Source organism: Caenorhabditis briggsae, assembly GCF_000004555.2.
Source record: "Caenorhabditis briggsae complete genome, chrIII, whole genome shotgun sequence".
Lineage (NCBI taxonomy): Eukaryota > Metazoa > Nematoda > Chromadorea > Rhabditida > Rhabditidae > Caenorhabditis > Caenorhabditis briggsae.
In genome coordinates this window covers 6,545,127-6,560,626 of record NC_013490.2, presented here as the reverse complement: position 1 = coordinate 6,560,626, position 15,500 = coordinate 6,545,127, and the positions used below count along the sequence as shown (strand labels likewise).

Below are 15,500 nucleotides of genomic sequence, written 5' to 3'. Positions count from 1 at the left end.
AAAAAACGGCTGTCAGGCGCCGTGGCCTACTTTTCTCACTGCGCGGGAATTCAAGTCCTCGTCCCTCCTAGCAACTTTGTTGAAAAATTTTCGCTTTTAACGGCATTTTTCGGGGATTTCAGATTTTTTTCGCTATAATATTCGAAAAAATAGACAACTTTTCGAACATTTGTATGCAATAAAAATGTTTGGTCGGAGTCCCCCTTTAACAACTTATAAACTTCAAAATTTCCGAATTTTTGGGACTGTGATTCCAGAACTTAAAGATTTCTCAATTTTCAAATTTCTGGGTTAGTTGCCTGGTGCATCTACCCTCCAACCCCTTTTAAAGGTTCCCTCTAACCACGCAACGACACTCCGCTATCCCGCTCGGCGCGCGCACAATTTGAATTTAGTTTTGAGTGATTGCGAGCTTGGATTTGGCTCGTAGTTGTGCTAGAGACTCTTTTACGGATTTTAAGTGAGTTTGCTTGAATTCTAAGCTTTTATTTGTTGTTTCTTTCTAACTTGTTCATAATAAATCGATTTTGTTACATTTCTTGTTGATTTTCTTCTATTTTCTCACAGGAACCTGATACCCGGACATACCGCGGGCAATTTGGGTGCCGAACCGTTTTTTTATCCGTTTATCCGTTCTTTTACCTCTTTCCCGTTGTTTTTGCATCAATTCTCTCCAGAGTTTGAAGTGATCCAGTGAGAGGATTGTTGTGAAAATTAGTGAATTTCGCAAGAATTTCTCCGAGTTTGAAGGAAGAAAATTCTTGTAAAATTTGCGAATAGAACATTCGTGCAGGTGAAGGCCTAGCGAAGAGTTCGATCAGGTGAAGCCTGTCGAAAAGACGCGATATCCGTAGAAGATTCAACAAAAGCCCAACATTCTTTTGAAGGAAATATTTGTTTTCAGGCTTGGAGATGACGACGATGACGACGGGAGCAAGTCAAGAAGCAACAAGGACAAGTCGGTGGATTCCGAGAAGAGTGAAGCGAGGACGACGACGATGGAGAGCTGGGCAGATGCGATGCAGAATCAGGTAACGCTGAGAGAGCGAAAGAAGCTTGTCAAAGGTTACGCCGATTTCATCGGAACCAGTGAGGCTGTCGTGGAGAGTGTGTGTGCGCAGCTAGATGTGTACAACAAGTGTTCAGAGAGGCAGAAAGATGTGATCGTGAAGCCAGTGATAAAGTTTGCGAATTGACAAAGCGCTACAACGATCTGGGCAGTGGAAAATGGGAGCGCGTTGTGATGCGCATAATGCGAGAAAACGGGCTGGAAAAATTGGAAGACTTGCGGGATGCGGTCTTGCCGGATGATTTGACAGCGAGCGCGAGAAATACTGAGTCAAAAGTGCTTGATAACCAATTGAGATCATTGCAGGAAAAGTGGTTGCAAGAGCAGACAGAATTCGAGGAACAACTGGATCGAACAAACCGAGAACAAGAGGTGTTGGTCGCGAAGCTCGAGGAAGCGTGGAAAGCCGCCGAAAAGGCAGAGGAAACGATCGAGGAGCTGGAAAGGGCACTGCTGAAGGAAAGGAAGACGTCGGAAAAATGGAGAAACCAATTGGAACACGATAAAGGTAAGAAGAGAGAAAAATTGTCAGGAAATAAAGAGAAAACTCAAGTTCATGCAAGGAGATCGCCGTCAAGGAGTTCTAATGGTTCGTCGGTGGATTGGCACGATGAGAGGAAGGAGAGAAAGAACGGTGAGTCTTTTTATAAGAAGTGTGACCTGAAGAATGATCGAAGTGAAGACTGGCGCGTGAAGGTGAAGAATTGGGAAGTGAAGAGCAGTGTGGGGGATTTTCCGGAAGGAAGTGCGCGAGTCAGCGAAAGAAGAAAGGGTGAGCGCGACAGTGAGAGATGTTTGCGAGTGTCACGGAACAGTTCGCGAATAATGGTGGAGTGTCTGGGCAGAATGATAAGGGCGTCAGCTCTGCCAGAGCCGGAGAAGTTCGACGGGAAAGAAGACGTCAAAGAGTTCAAAAGATCGTTCATCCTCACAAGGGAAGTGTTTTCAGAGGGGCGTTGAGAATTTTCTGAAAATTTCAGTACTGATAGTTTGAGATATCCGCAACACGATGACGAAAAAATCTAGGTCATAGTATCATCAACAAGTTGAAAATCTTCGTCTGAAAATTTTTGGCGATTTCGCCCTCTCCCTCACTCCACTACGCCCCTCTCTCCTATACGCACTCCGCGCCAGAGGAAAATATCGGCTGTGTGGTGTTGCGGTAAGAGGGAAACTCATTAGTAGTGACTATGGTGGTTCGAGCCCCACTGTGGTAAATCTTTTTTTGGTTTTTTCAAGACGAATTTTCGATATCCATTTTGGTCCCCTGAATAACAAATTTTACTTATTTCATGAATTCCCGACGTTTTCAAAGTGAAAAGAAGGCGTTTGAAATTTTGAAGAAATTTTGAAATAGTGTTTTTTCGACTTGTCCTATCGCCCAAAAGCAAAACTTTCGACTCTCGGAATTGCTCCGTCTTGCTCTTTTTTGAGTGGAACACCACTACATCAATCACCCAAATGATCTTCATATATTTCTGTGTATTCCGTGCGATTTTGAGCAATATTTGAGAAGTTAAAGTTTTTCAAATATCTTGCAATTATCAGATTTTGGGCATTATCAGGGCTCACAGACGAAATCGAGCTGCCAAATTTTGTGAAAATGATGTTTCTATCATGTTTGATGTTTGAAAGACTTTTTTGCGCTTTCAAAAAAAATTTATCAAAAAATCAGTTTTAAAGTGTGGGGTACCCCATGATGATTTTTTTTCAAAAAAAAAAAATCGAAAAAAAATTTTTTTTTAATTGTACAAAAAATATTTCAGATGATAGAGAAATGATCAAAAAAGAGTTTCCCGCTTGAAAAAATCCTGGAAAAGGAGTTTTAAAGCTCGAAAAATGCAAGTTTTTGGTCACAATTTAGTACTGAAAACACTTTGAGAGCCCATATTTTTGTTCCTATTAGGCTTATGACCGATATATTACTGAAATCGTATTCAACATGTTCGAAAGTACCTTTGTACAAACAGTGGACCATTCTTCTGATTTCGCTTCAAAATTGATAATTTGTTACGGTGAGTTTTTAACTTTCAAACCTAAGTATTCTCATCGTGTCGTCGTGTGTGACGCCTCGATGAGAATACTTAGTCAGAAATTCCAATTGTTGTGGGGTAATGATTACTGAAAAAAGTTGTCGGGGGGCCTAATATATTCTAATACCGATGAACGATCGTCCGACACGGATATCTAAATATGTGTTAGTTCCCATTTTTTCGTCTCTTGGCATTAATCTGTCCTACTCTCAAAAATGCCGGACAGGTGGCCTCTTTTGTTTGTTTTTTAGTGTCGTGACCGTATCTGACATCCCCGGTGCGCTCGTAAAACCCTTCGTGCTGACAGTTGTGGTAGATGGTTTTTCCACTGGCAGTTGCCACAGTTTTGTTCACAATGAAAGACGTTGTTGTCTTCTTGCATCGATCAGCGACCCACTTCTGAATCAATAATTTCTTTCAAAAATCCCTAGTTTTTATCAGACTCTCATATCTTCCTCTTTATCAAATACATTTTTTTCCAGTTCAAATCTACGGTCATGCGACTTCAAATGTTCTACAAAAAGAGCTCTGGTGCTCACAGCCACATCGCAGTCTGAAACGGGACAAGAAATTCGCCGGGAACTTCCACCTCCTCCAGCCGTCTCTCTATTCATTGCCAAATCACCTTCAGTCACCCCATGAAATCTCTGAATTTGTTTTTGCTGCTCAATTGTCTACTACCATCTAATGGACAACCTTTCTAGGCGGTTCACTTGTTCCTTCCCCGCTTCTCCCGTCATTTTCGCCGTCACTACCAAAAACGGAAATTGTTGCAGGATCCACCACGACAACCACTCTCTCCGGATTCCCATGCTTCACTCTTTTATGTGACTTCAACCCAGACAACGATGCACACTGATGGCCACACAGATCACATGTTTTCACTTCAGTTCTGTTCAACTCTGATTTTTTTTGCAAGGAGCGCAGCATTGAAAGTCGCCATGGCCTCTTCATCGTGTTTTACTTTGATATGCTTGCGGATATTAGAAGCGTCAGTGCGATAAGAGCATTTTGGACAGTTGAGTTTTAGCTCGGACAGTCGCATTTTTACCTGAAAATCGATTTTAACCAGTGAAGCTTCATTTATTTTCGAAAAAAACAATAAAGTGACGGATACTGTATTTTTCCAGATACGCAGACACTCAATGGACATGGGCTGCCCGGAAGTCATGAAGTTCTGAAAAAAATCCGTGTCACATGAATTCCATTCCCTCTATTCCCTCTAATGAGTTTTCACAACTCAAATTTCTACTATTCCGGCTACTTATTCTATTTTCTACTCTTATTACTATTTTATTTTTTCTTCGGTAAGTTTCCCACTGGTGAGTCTTCAAATCATATGTTTCTGAGACTCCCTTTGAATAGTTAGTGCCAGCTGTATCACACGATCTGCTGGCCTTTCCGTTCATGGTTGAAGGCGATGAAAACAACTTTTTCTCGTTCATTTTTTACGAATAACAACGAAATTTGAGATTTTCCCTTTGATCTTTGTAGTTTCAGAGGCTTTCTCGACTTCTGCATCGCCGCTTCATTCTATTTCTGCTGAAGTTTCATGTCATGTCTGCGCTACTCAAGAATTTATTTTTCACAGAAGAATGTCCAGAATAAATTTTTATTATACAGAAATAGTTGATTTTTTATGGAAAAATGCAAAAAAAAATTATTGCTTCCGATCGGCGTGCAATTGCATGGGGGAATTTTTCCAGATTTTCCTGAAAATTGTCTTCTTTTTGTATTTTATTTCCAATAAAAATATTTGCATTCCCTTTTTTCTGCCGACAAATTCTCTCCTTTATAATTTCATTCGGGTTTTTCTTTTTTGAACGCGCGCGCAAAAGAGGGTGTGCAGATGCGCTCCGCTGGAAAACTACCGAAAAAATTTCGGCTATTTACGCCGCAGTGTTTTCTTCGCAGTTTTTGTTCGGAATCTATTAATTAACAAATAATACTATACTAGAGTACTGTATAACCATGAATGTATCGTTTTGTTTGCAGAAAAATAGAGAAAATGGCCGGAAGACAAAAGTCAGAAGCAAGAAGCCGAAATTTCGAAAAACTCTGCAAGAAGCATTGCTTCTGTACTTTCAAAAGGTAAGAAGCGTCCAGAAAATCCGAATTTTTAATCTAATTTTTACAGGGTGCCAGAAAATCTCAATTTTCCTGTATGTCGACTGGGCACTCCGGAAAAATGCAACTGAGAATGAGGAAGGAAAAAGTTCTGGAACAGTGGGTAAATTTGAAAACGAATATCAGAGAAAAAAGTTGATTTCAGACGGAAGTGTTAAGTTCGCGGATTTCGAAAAAAATGTCCAGTCGATAACTTGTGTCAGAGGTATAGTACAAAAAGAATTGGGAGCTTAAAATCTAGATAAATCATTTCAGTTACTTCGAAACAACAATCAACATCATCTTCTGCTCATCGTCATCGACTGAGGCAAAAATGGACAAAACGAGAAGCTCCGATGCCGTTTCAGCCAGTTCGACAACAGCGGAAGAGAATAATATAACTTAATTAATTGTTTTTGCCTGCGACAGGCATGTTCCGATGTACTCATAGCGACTTTCCGCGAACAATATTTCACCTATTATAGACGCTGCGCGAATCACCTGTGTAGGAGCACGCATGACTCACCTTCCAAAGATTACTCATCAATGATGAGACAGAGTAGCTAAAACAACATAGATCACAAAAGGGGAATAGACTCGTGTGTGGGAAGAGGTCAACAACACATAATTGCACACACACACACTCTCTCTCTCTCTCTCTCTCTCTCTCTCTCTCTCTCTCTCTCTCTCTCTCTCTCTTCGCTCTCTCACACCCTTCACTGCTGGCTGTCTCTTCTGCGTCTCTGCTAGGCCGCGCTGAGTAGATAGGGGAGAAATCTTCCGAAGCAAGAGGGAGCCTCCATGACTCAGTCGGTAGTGATGGCAACCGCACACAGGTCCTGGGCGATGATGCGCATAAAGGACCCGATCCATATGCGATCCTCTAGAAGTCCGTTTGACACATATCGCGAACAACGAGCTGCGATGAGTCTCATATGTGTGCGATGCGGGAGAGGCTGAATCGAGTGTTCCGAATGCGCGCGTATCCGAGATAGATTCTAGGTGGGTGGGTGATGTGTGTGATATGGGTCTGATACGGTAGGCCGACTACAACACTCCGAAATCCCGGATGCGCGCATTGTTTACCGTAAATCCACACCGGCAACTTTGTCAATTTTTCGTCAATTCGAGCCTACATTTCTGGTTTTTCGATTATTCCTTCGACGTTTTTTGTGAAAAAGAGTTATGGCAGAATAAAAAATCGCTGAATTCTTGCAGAAACATGTCTTTCACTCGTTAATTGCTAAGTTTTTCGCCAAAACAGGTGATATTGAGATTTTTTGATTCCACTTTGTAATTATTGTAAAAATCGTATTTTCAGGTGGAATAAAAGGTAAGTTGGTAAGTATGCAATAATTACAAAGTGTAAATTATAAAAATTTTCAATTTTTTCATGCAATTTCAAAATAAGTGAAAGTGAGACATATTTTTTGAAATGAAAACAAAACAATTTTTAGCGATTTTTTCCCATTTTCTTTGTTTTTGATTGTATTTTTAAAATATGAATTTGCAAATCAAATTTAAATAGAAACTGCCATAAGTCTTTTTCAAAACCAAAACATTGAGTTTCGAAAAATCAGTAATATGTCGTTCAAAATATAAAAGAATATGGAATAATAAAGGAAAAGTACGAAATCGGAAGACCTGAACAAAATCACCACAATAGAACTTAACTGATACTTCTAGGAACCCCCAACCAACGTTTTAGTTCATTTCATCGAGTGCCAGCAAGCCAGGCGAGGAGATGCTTTGCGACGGCGGTGTGCCCCATATGCCCCGTATATGCCCCATACCGGCGCACTATCCCTGTACCCAATTCATCGGCGCGTTATCCGTCGCCCATCCATTATGCGTATGCGCGCCCAGGACCTGTGCAATGCGGTAGGATGATGGTTCGACTCCCATGTGCTCCCAGTATTTTTTGCCTTTTTTGTTTTACTTATTACTTTAGTTTTACAATAGCACAAAGCCAAGAAGTGGAAAGTAGAAGCGTTTAACACAAGTTTTGAAGTTTTCTTTTTTATTAAATGACTACTTTTGGTCTCCGAAAAGATCTGAAATCAGTAACCAATCTAGACCTCGAAGAGCTTGTAAAAGTACTTGAAATCAAAATTTCCGAGGTATATTCATGCGAGACACTTTGCCGAGTACGCTGATGACCTTTATACGTCGAGAGAGAGAGAGAGAAAGAGAGAGAGAGAGAGAGAGAGAGAGAGAGAGAGGGACTAGTTTCTTTACAAGTAAAAGATATTACAAAGAAAATTGTGTAATTATTGAAACTAAAGTATATTCACACTTCAATCAAAGTAGGCCATCTAATGTTCTCTCAGACTTAAGTAATTGTAAATATCAGGATGGTTATTGTAGCTCAAAAACTAATGAAATTATGATTTGGGATGCTAATAAAGATCAAAATTGCCAATATATTTCAATTGGAAAACTAGATGGAATAATGAGTAATGGACTGTGGATAAATAGTAAAAATCAAATTGCACTGAGTCTTGGGGAAAACAAAATTGTGAAAGATTGTAATCTTGATCTGATAGTTAGTGATGAAGGTTTTACAGTACGTCAACACGTTGTTCATTTACATGAAAACGAAATACCAAGAATTCCAACAGAATTGAAGATTCCTAGATCCACAGGATTGACACCACAAGCACTAACATCAACTCCTAGTCTTCAAGAAATGAGTATAAAAACAGAGATTCCTAGATCCGAAGGATTGATGAATCCTCAGAAATATCAAAAAGAATGAGAAGAATATTATAAACGACAACAAGAAATTCAAAATCAAAAAGACAAAGAAACAAGAGATAAATACGAAGCTGAGCGTAAAGAATTTGAGAAGAGAAGAAAAAATGAAGCAATATTTTGAATTCGAGAAAAGAAAGAAGGAAAAATTGGAAAGACAACGATTATTGAATACTGGAGCAAATACTACTACTACTTCTGTGAATTGGAATACTACCAAAAAGGTCAAAAGATCTACGAATCAAAGTTTAGAAGAACCTTTTCCATTACCCACTTATGAAGAATACTCAAAGATTAAAAATGATTGTTTACTGCTTCCAAGTTTTGAAGACTATTTAAAAACCAAAGGTCTAGAAATCTCTGATTTCGTAAAAACTAGAGATGCATGTGATACTTTTCCAACCTATGATGAATACGTTACTAAATTTGCTAAATACGCTCTCGAAGAATTAGGAAATAGAAAATCTAAAAATACCGAGACCTTTGGAAATCAGAGGATTGGTAGAACAGGAAGACAAGTTTACTCAGATTTTAAAGCAGCTGGAGAGTTTCAATATCTTGAGAACAAATCAAATAATCTACTAAGACATACAACTGAAGTAATGTGTGATATCTTTAATGAACATACTTCTCTTCTTGAAACACTAATAAGAGAAAATCCTAGAAGATACATTCAAAAACAACTAAATCATTCAGCAATACGGGTAAGATCAATGGATACTAATGACGATATTATTCAAGTGACATTTTGTAAAGAAATTGATGATTCTGACATTGAAGTTGTTGATCTAACACATTTTGATGGATTCAAGACAAGTTTAGCTTTTAATCAAGGACAAATACCCATTAGAATTAAACAATTTAGAGACAAGATTTGGTATTACAAGAACGATCCAAGTGGGGGAATAATTTCTAGTAGCCTAGCACTACATCCTATGGCTAATAATGTTACTAATTTCAAAACCTTTAAAGAGTTCGATCTAAATTTCTTAGATGATAAAGTAATCTTTCATGAGCATATTCTCCTTGATACAAAAACGAATATTGAGGAAGAATTAATTAATGAGATGCGTGAAAAAGCTGATGTATCCATTGATCTACACTCAAATAGTCAAGATGGAATGATTCCTCATGAAATATTAGATGAAGTTTCTAGCATCTTTGAGAAGTATTACATTAGAATTTGGAGGATTTATGTAACTATTGGTGTTACTCTCTTTTACATATTTATAGGTAGATCTATTTGGATGGTCCTTTCTCCAAAAACATTCTTTGATTCAAGAAAAAATATAAATCCGAGAAATAGGAATCCAATTTTTGTGAGAACAAAAAATCATTTCCAAGGTGAAGATTACCAAGGTGTTGAACTGCAAGATTTCAAAAATGAACATAGAAGATCTCTTGTTGTAGACTAAATGAAGATTCCTTGATTGATTAAATATTTTATCATAAACTTTTAATGCTTATTAAATTTTAATACAAAATCCTAAGAATCAAATATTTTACAATGAGATTCTTCAATTCTGATTTCAAAGAAACATCAAGTTCCGAAAAGAGCTTCATTATTATAACTCCAAAAGAGAAAGATAAAATACAACTAGTTGACCATCTAGATGAAGAAAAAATAGAAAACAATTAAAAAGTAAGTGAAGGAGCAAGTATTACTCAAAAATCAATGACTACTAATAGATCCGAAGGATTGAATAAAATGAATGCATCATTTCTTAGAGCTCTAAAACGTGGATCTGGTTTTAAGAGGATCTAGAAACTTCTAAGATGTAATTCTACATGAAGATCACACCTATTGAAATCGATAAGATTATTCAAAGAGTCAACAAGCTTGAGAGTTAAAACATTTGGTCTATCCATAAGTTTGTGATAAATTGGGTTAATTGGTTCATTTTTTATTTTTTCATTATCTTTATCTTTAAGAATTGGAAATTTACAAATAACGTTGCTTTGTCTTTCATCGATAAAAGTATCACAAACTAGATTGCAAGATAAATAAACAAAATCTAGATTTTTATTACCTTCACCAGGTGAATGTCTTTCAGATCCTTCTAGTAACTGAAGAATACCATCAACTTTGACTACTGCAAGCTCATTTATTTTATTACTTGTAGGAAAATCAAAATAAAATGTTTTTTCATTAATTCTGTGCAAATTGAGAAATAATGTTGTCATTTAAATAAAAAATTATTTTCTATAGAATCTGTAAGACATTCACTTAGTGAAGAAGAATGACTTTCTCAAATAGTGAATTTAATGATTCTAGTGTCAAAAATTATTATCCTGAAAGAAATAATAATGATTTACTTCCTCAATCAATAAGAGGTTGTATTATTGGAAAGAGTGGATGTGGAAAGACTAATTTACTTATGAATTTGCTATTAGAAGAATACCTTGATTACAATAATTTATACATCTTTAGTACAACTTTATTTCAACCTTGTTATCAAGCATTAATTAATGGTTTCGAAAATGGATTAAGTAAAAAAAGAAATTAGGAGGTGTTTTGAAAAGCAAGGCTTCATAATTGAAGAAAAGGAAAATCCCCAAAGAATTATTAAAGTGTTTACATCTGACAAAATAGAAGATATTCCAGATCCTAGTTCAATTGATCCCAATAAGAAGACTCTAATAATTTTTGACGATCTTTTATTAGAAAAACAAAATAAAATAGAACAATATTATACTAGAGGAAGACATTCTTCCATTGATTGTTTTTACATTTCACAGAATTATATAAAGCTTCCAAAGAATACAATTAGAGAAAAGGCTAACTTCTTTATAATATTTCCGCAAGATAAGATGAATTTAGATTACATCTACAGAGATCATGCTAATGAAATTTCGAAGGAAGAATTCCTAGAAATGTCGAGAGAAATATGGAGTAAGAATTATTTACATAGCGACCTCAGGGAGTATAACTTTTTATCAATTGATAAGACTTCAGACATTGATGATGGAAGATTTAGAAAATGTTTGAAATATTTTTACTTATTTTGATTTATACTCTTCTGAATGAAAGCAATTTTTTCTTCTGGTGTTCTTTTTGTAATATTTTTAGAAATATCTATTACTTTTATACTATTACTTCCTACATCTATTTGATTCAGATCATCTTCTCTTTGTGATGATGTGTTTGAGGATTCTATTTTTTGAAATCTACCTTTACTATTTCTATTTTTTTCAATTTTACAACTTTCTGGGTTTTCAAAATTTCAAAAATTTTTGTGAATTTTCTGATTATTTTATTTAGATAATCTACACTACATCCGATGTCTCTACAGAATTTAGTTTTCTTGACATAAACATTTTTATTTTTGTAATCATTCCAGGCATCGAATATTTTTCTATTAGTCATTTATATCATAAAATTTTTTTCAATAGATTGTAATGAATATTAATGGATACTAATGAATTTAAATGGATACTGATGAATATAAATTAATTATTATAGATAATAATGGATAAGTAAATACCTTTGTAAATATTACCTTGAAAAAATTAGATATACTCATTTGAAGAATGCTTTGGATTTATAATCCTATATAAATGGATAAATCTCAAAATCAAATTAAATTGTCTGCTTTCATCCAAGAAGTTCAAAAAGTTGATGGTAAAAAAGAAATAGATTTCTCAGAAATCAGTGTTTATACCAAAAATGATGCGAGAAAAGAAACAGCTCAAATGTATTTAGATCTTTAGAACAAATGATTCACGCAATAGATGGATGTAAGATGTCTCAAAGTGATAAATTTGCTTATAAATATGGTTTCACTAAATTATTAACATCAAAATGTGAGAGTGAATGCAAGTCTATTATTATTAATACACTTGGATTATCGAACAAGAAATATAAATTAATGTTAGAACAGATGCATTCAGATTTTCAAAAAGAAAGAGATGAACACAATGAGCTTAGAAAGAAGTATAATGAAAAACAAAAGGAACAAATAGTAGAAGTACCTTGATCTTTCTCTTACTCTAAAGAATAAGAAAATTTTAAAAAATCGAGAATACCTAGATTTTCTCAATGATCTAGATATAGATGATACACTTAGTGATAAGTTTAAAAGAGTTGGTGTTTCTAAAGAATTTCCAAATGTTTCAAGAGCATATGTAAAAAAAGGTAAAGGGTCAGAAAATACTATAATCCAGAAATCAAAGTAATACTTTTCAAATTCATAGGTTTAGCTGAAGACCAATACTCCTTTAGGTCATTAGGATTTACAATCCAATACCTAAATAAATACTTGGTAAATCTTTTTTATTTATTTTTCTCCTACGAATTAATTAATCTAACATGAAGTGAATCTTATTGTATTCTCCATTATTACCAGCTTGATAAGAACCTATTGATAATCTTAATGAATCCATAAGAGCATTAATTCCAGATGGAAGGAAATCAAAGACTTGAGATATACTACTACCTTCACTAGGCACTTCAAGGAAGCTTGCTTTCGCTGAATGTCTTACAGATCCTTGGGATTGACTTTTAGATACATTTGGACTTTGATAAATGGAAATTCATTAAAGAGAATTATTTTGTTACAAAAGGTCAAGCTACTGAAAGTAGTGTAACCAAAGAAAAATCTTCTGGAGGAAGCTCTAAGCTTACTGTACCGTCGCCATTTATTGTTTATGTTCATTTGTTTCTTTTTTCTTCGATTGGGTCTTTTGCAAAAGGGGGGAAGTTCAGTGAAAATGAATTCACCTAGCCATGAACCACCAAACATGGCGACCCTTAGGGCCTTTTATAACTTTTTTCGCAATCGACCAATCGAAAGAAAAAAGGAAATGAAACAATAAACAGCTTACGCAGGGAGCTTCAGAGCAGTGAAAAAGAGCTTGTGAAAAATTTCAAACTAATTCGAAGAGGGGAATTTCGCAAAGAACTTTTTTTTTCAATATGTGGACAGAAGGGGTGACATGACTGATTGATTTGTCGATTTATCGGGTTACGTGAATAAGAAAATAAACATTTTTGAAAAGCTTTAAATTCAATATAATTCGACATGACCTTTCGAAAAATAGAAATGGAAAAGTGAGAAGCGGGTCGAGAACAGTACAATACATAGGTTAAACCGCGTCGAAGACGCATCAGCCAGCTGCTTGAAAAAACTTTGCCCGATTTAGAAGTACTCTCATTTCAGCAACTGTCAGTTGTGATTCTTGCACACATCCCTGTCTTTTGCTACAGTAATACCTTTCCTTTTCGAATATTTTTCCCCACAGTAACTCTTTTGTACAATGTTTTTATAAAAGTTTCAAAAAATATAAAAAAAATTCTAGCTCTGTTTTTGAAATGAAGGTGTACCATATCTCTTTTACAAACTGTTAAATTAAGGTAACTAAAAAAACGTCTGAATTTGCAATATACTGCAAATTTTTCCTATTGTTATATGATCAACTATAATAATTAGAAACTGGGGTTTCATCATGAAAACTACATTTCAGATGTTTTTTTCTTTCATCAGTCAGTTCACAAAAGGTTTTATTGAAATATATCCGTATTAATAATCATAGCAAAAATTGAACCGAATTAACATTACAAGCATCAAGGAAGATTTTGATTTAAAGATTAACCAATGGGATGAGCGAATAGGGGGGGGGGGGGGGGGAATATAAATAACGATGAATAAAAAGAAAAAGTAAGAGGTGAAATATTAAAGCATTTCTAAATCTAAAAAACATATCACTTTGAGAATGTCTTTGGTGGATGAGAAACCGGTGGATCGGTAAGCCTGGAGATTCGAATTGTCTGAAAACTGAATGTGATGATGGTTACTTCCGGTTTTGAACTTTTTAAATTCACTCACTTTGATTATGCGTCTGTAGAAGACCCTTGAGAAGATCCGTTCGTCGACGGTATACTTTTTTGATAATTAGGACTTTCCGGGGTTTCAATTTGCAAAAGTTCAAAAACTGTTTTCCACCTCTTAACATCACAAGGTTGAATATCTTGTAATGCAGATTTAAGTTTAAATTGATCTTCTTGATTAAGTACTGGAATCTTGACACCAGCCGCATCCCATCGTTTTCGAGTTTCATACCAATAGAACATCTTCTGGGTCATTCTCTCTCCGGGCTTCGGATATACATTTGTTTTGTAGTATGGTGTCAAGAAGTCTGTTGGAGCATAATCATACTCATCGGCAAAAGAGGATAACTCGTGAACAGCTTTTATTGTGTTGTTTCTATTGAATGGCTGAAAAAATAAATTAAATGATTCCATTGTTGATTTAAAAAAAAAAAAAACTAACCGCTGTTTTGGATTCGACTCGAAATGCCATTCTCTTATAAACATCTCCGTTTGTGCATCGATAATTTTTATGAAATGGAACTTTGGCGACTTTTTGTCTTGTAGAAGGGTGCTCCGATGTGGCGGTTGTGGTGGTGGTGGCCGTTGGTTATTCCTTACTGTAGTGACTCTATTAAAGGCTCCAGCTGGCAATTGAATTCTTTGGTTTGTAGCAACCAAACCAGGCGGAAGTTTTATTGGTTGACCATTAGAAGAAACTATCACTGGTCCAGGAACTCTTTGGTATGTAAGCGTTCTTTGCGTTGATAGACCGCCTGGTAGTGGTACGTTCTGGCCAGGAGTTCTATGGAGTTGTTGCAGTTCGTGTGGTCGGATTGGTTCAGCACTTGAAGGATGCGTATATTGACCAGGCGCTTTCGGAGTTGATTGTTGCTGTTGTTGAATTGTAAGACCGTTTGACGAACTAGAGGACTGGCCGGGAAGTCTCGCAATAATTGGTGAAATATTTGGACCAATTTGCTGGCGATGCTGCTGAAAAAAGTTAATTTATCGTGGTTAATTTGTAGACCATGAATTATGAAAAAGCTTTCAATTAGGAATAGCGAAAATATAACTCACCTGTTGCTGTGATGGAGCCACTCGGACAGAATTCGCCTCTACCGCAGTAATTGGTTGCTGTTGTCTTTGTTGAACTGTTTGGCTGTTTGACAAATTAGCTCTCGGAAGCATTGGCGAAATATTTGGACCGATTTGCTGGCGATGAGCCTGAAAGAAAAGTTAATTTATTGTACTTTCACTAGATTGAAAAAAGAACTTTTCTCGAAATCTGAACTGAAATCGTATGGGGTTGGAATAATCCCACAACATATAACTCACCGGTTGTTGTGATGAAGCCACTCTGACCGGATTCGCGTTTGCCGTAGAAATTGGTTGTGGTTGTTTCTGAACTGTTTGACGGTTCGACAAATCAGAGCCCTGGTCGGGAGCTCTCGCAATATTTGGTTGAATTTTTGGACCGATTTGCTGGCGAGGAGGCTGAAAAAAGAAGTAAGGAAGAAGGAAAGAAAATATAGAAAATCTGGAAAATAGGAAGAAACTCCCAGATCTGGAAGTATGCCTAATTTTTTCCGCGAAAAAAATCGAACGCTGTTTTTCCAGATTCTGAAGCAAGGGACTGTGTTTCTTCTCTCAATTTTAGGACACTCGTTAAAGTGTTTTATAGCTCAAACACCGAAACCATCCATGCTTCAATTTGTAACGTGATATTCCA

The 15,500-nt window shown here is 36.1% G+C and overlaps 5 protein-coding genes across 5 annotated transcripts in view; 3 read left to right on the top strand and 2 right to left on the bottom strand.

The window, feature by feature from the left end:
- Positions 1-3,267: 3,267 nt before the first annotated feature.
- Positions 3,268-4,147, bottom strand: CBG25978 (the record flags this gene model as incomplete). The annotated part of the gene is made up of 3 exons (XM_045243910.1): positions 3,268-3,501; positions 3,642-3,749; positions 4,067-4,147. The coding sequence occupies 3 exons, from the start codon at positions 4,145-4,147 to the stop codon at positions 3,268-3,270; spliced, it is 423 nt and encodes a 140-aa protein (XP_045100067.1).
- Positions 4,148-5,073: 926 nt separating this feature from the next.
- Positions 5,074-5,614, top strand: CBG18140 (the record flags this gene model as incomplete). Its single annotated transcript, XM_002642128.1, has 3 exons — positions 5,074-5,193; positions 5,240-5,328; positions 5,485-5,614. The coding sequence occupies 3 exons, from the start codon at positions 5,074-5,076 to the stop codon at positions 5,612-5,614; spliced, it is 339 nt and encodes a 112-aa protein (XP_002642174.1).
- A 1,621-nt stretch (positions 5,615-7,235) lies between these two features.
- CBG25979 lies at positions 7,236-7,966 on the top strand (the record flags this gene model as incomplete). Its single annotated transcript, XM_045243909.1, has 2 exons — positions 7,236-7,328; positions 7,562-7,966. The coding sequence occupies 2 exons, from the start codon at positions 7,236-7,238 to the stop codon at positions 7,964-7,966; spliced, it is 498 nt and encodes a 165-aa protein (XP_045100068.1).
- Positions 7,967-8,069: 103 nt separating this feature from the next.
- On the top strand, positions 8,070-9,377 carry CBG25980 (the record flags this gene model as incomplete). Its single annotated transcript, XM_045243908.1, has 1 exon — positions 8,070-9,377. The coding sequence occupies one exon, from the start codon at positions 8,070-8,072 to the stop codon at positions 9,375-9,377; it is 1,308 nt and encodes a 435-aa protein (XP_045100069.1).
- A 4,257-nt stretch (positions 9,378-13,634) lies between these two features.
- CBG18142 overlaps positions 13,635-15,500 on the bottom strand; it is a gene marked incomplete at both ends in the record, with an annotated part of 7,338 nt that continues 5,472 nt past the window's right edge. Inside the window, 4 exons of the mRNA XM_045243907.1 lie at positions 13,635-13,729; positions 13,918-14,761; positions 14,834-14,995; positions 15,107-15,265. Of these exons, the coding sequence (XP_045096396.1) occupies positions 13,635-13,729; positions 13,918-14,761; positions 14,834-14,995; positions 15,107-15,265 (1,260 nt within the window). The remainder of the gene's footprint in view (positions 13,730-13,917; positions 14,762-14,833; positions 14,996-15,106; positions 15,266-15,500) is intronic.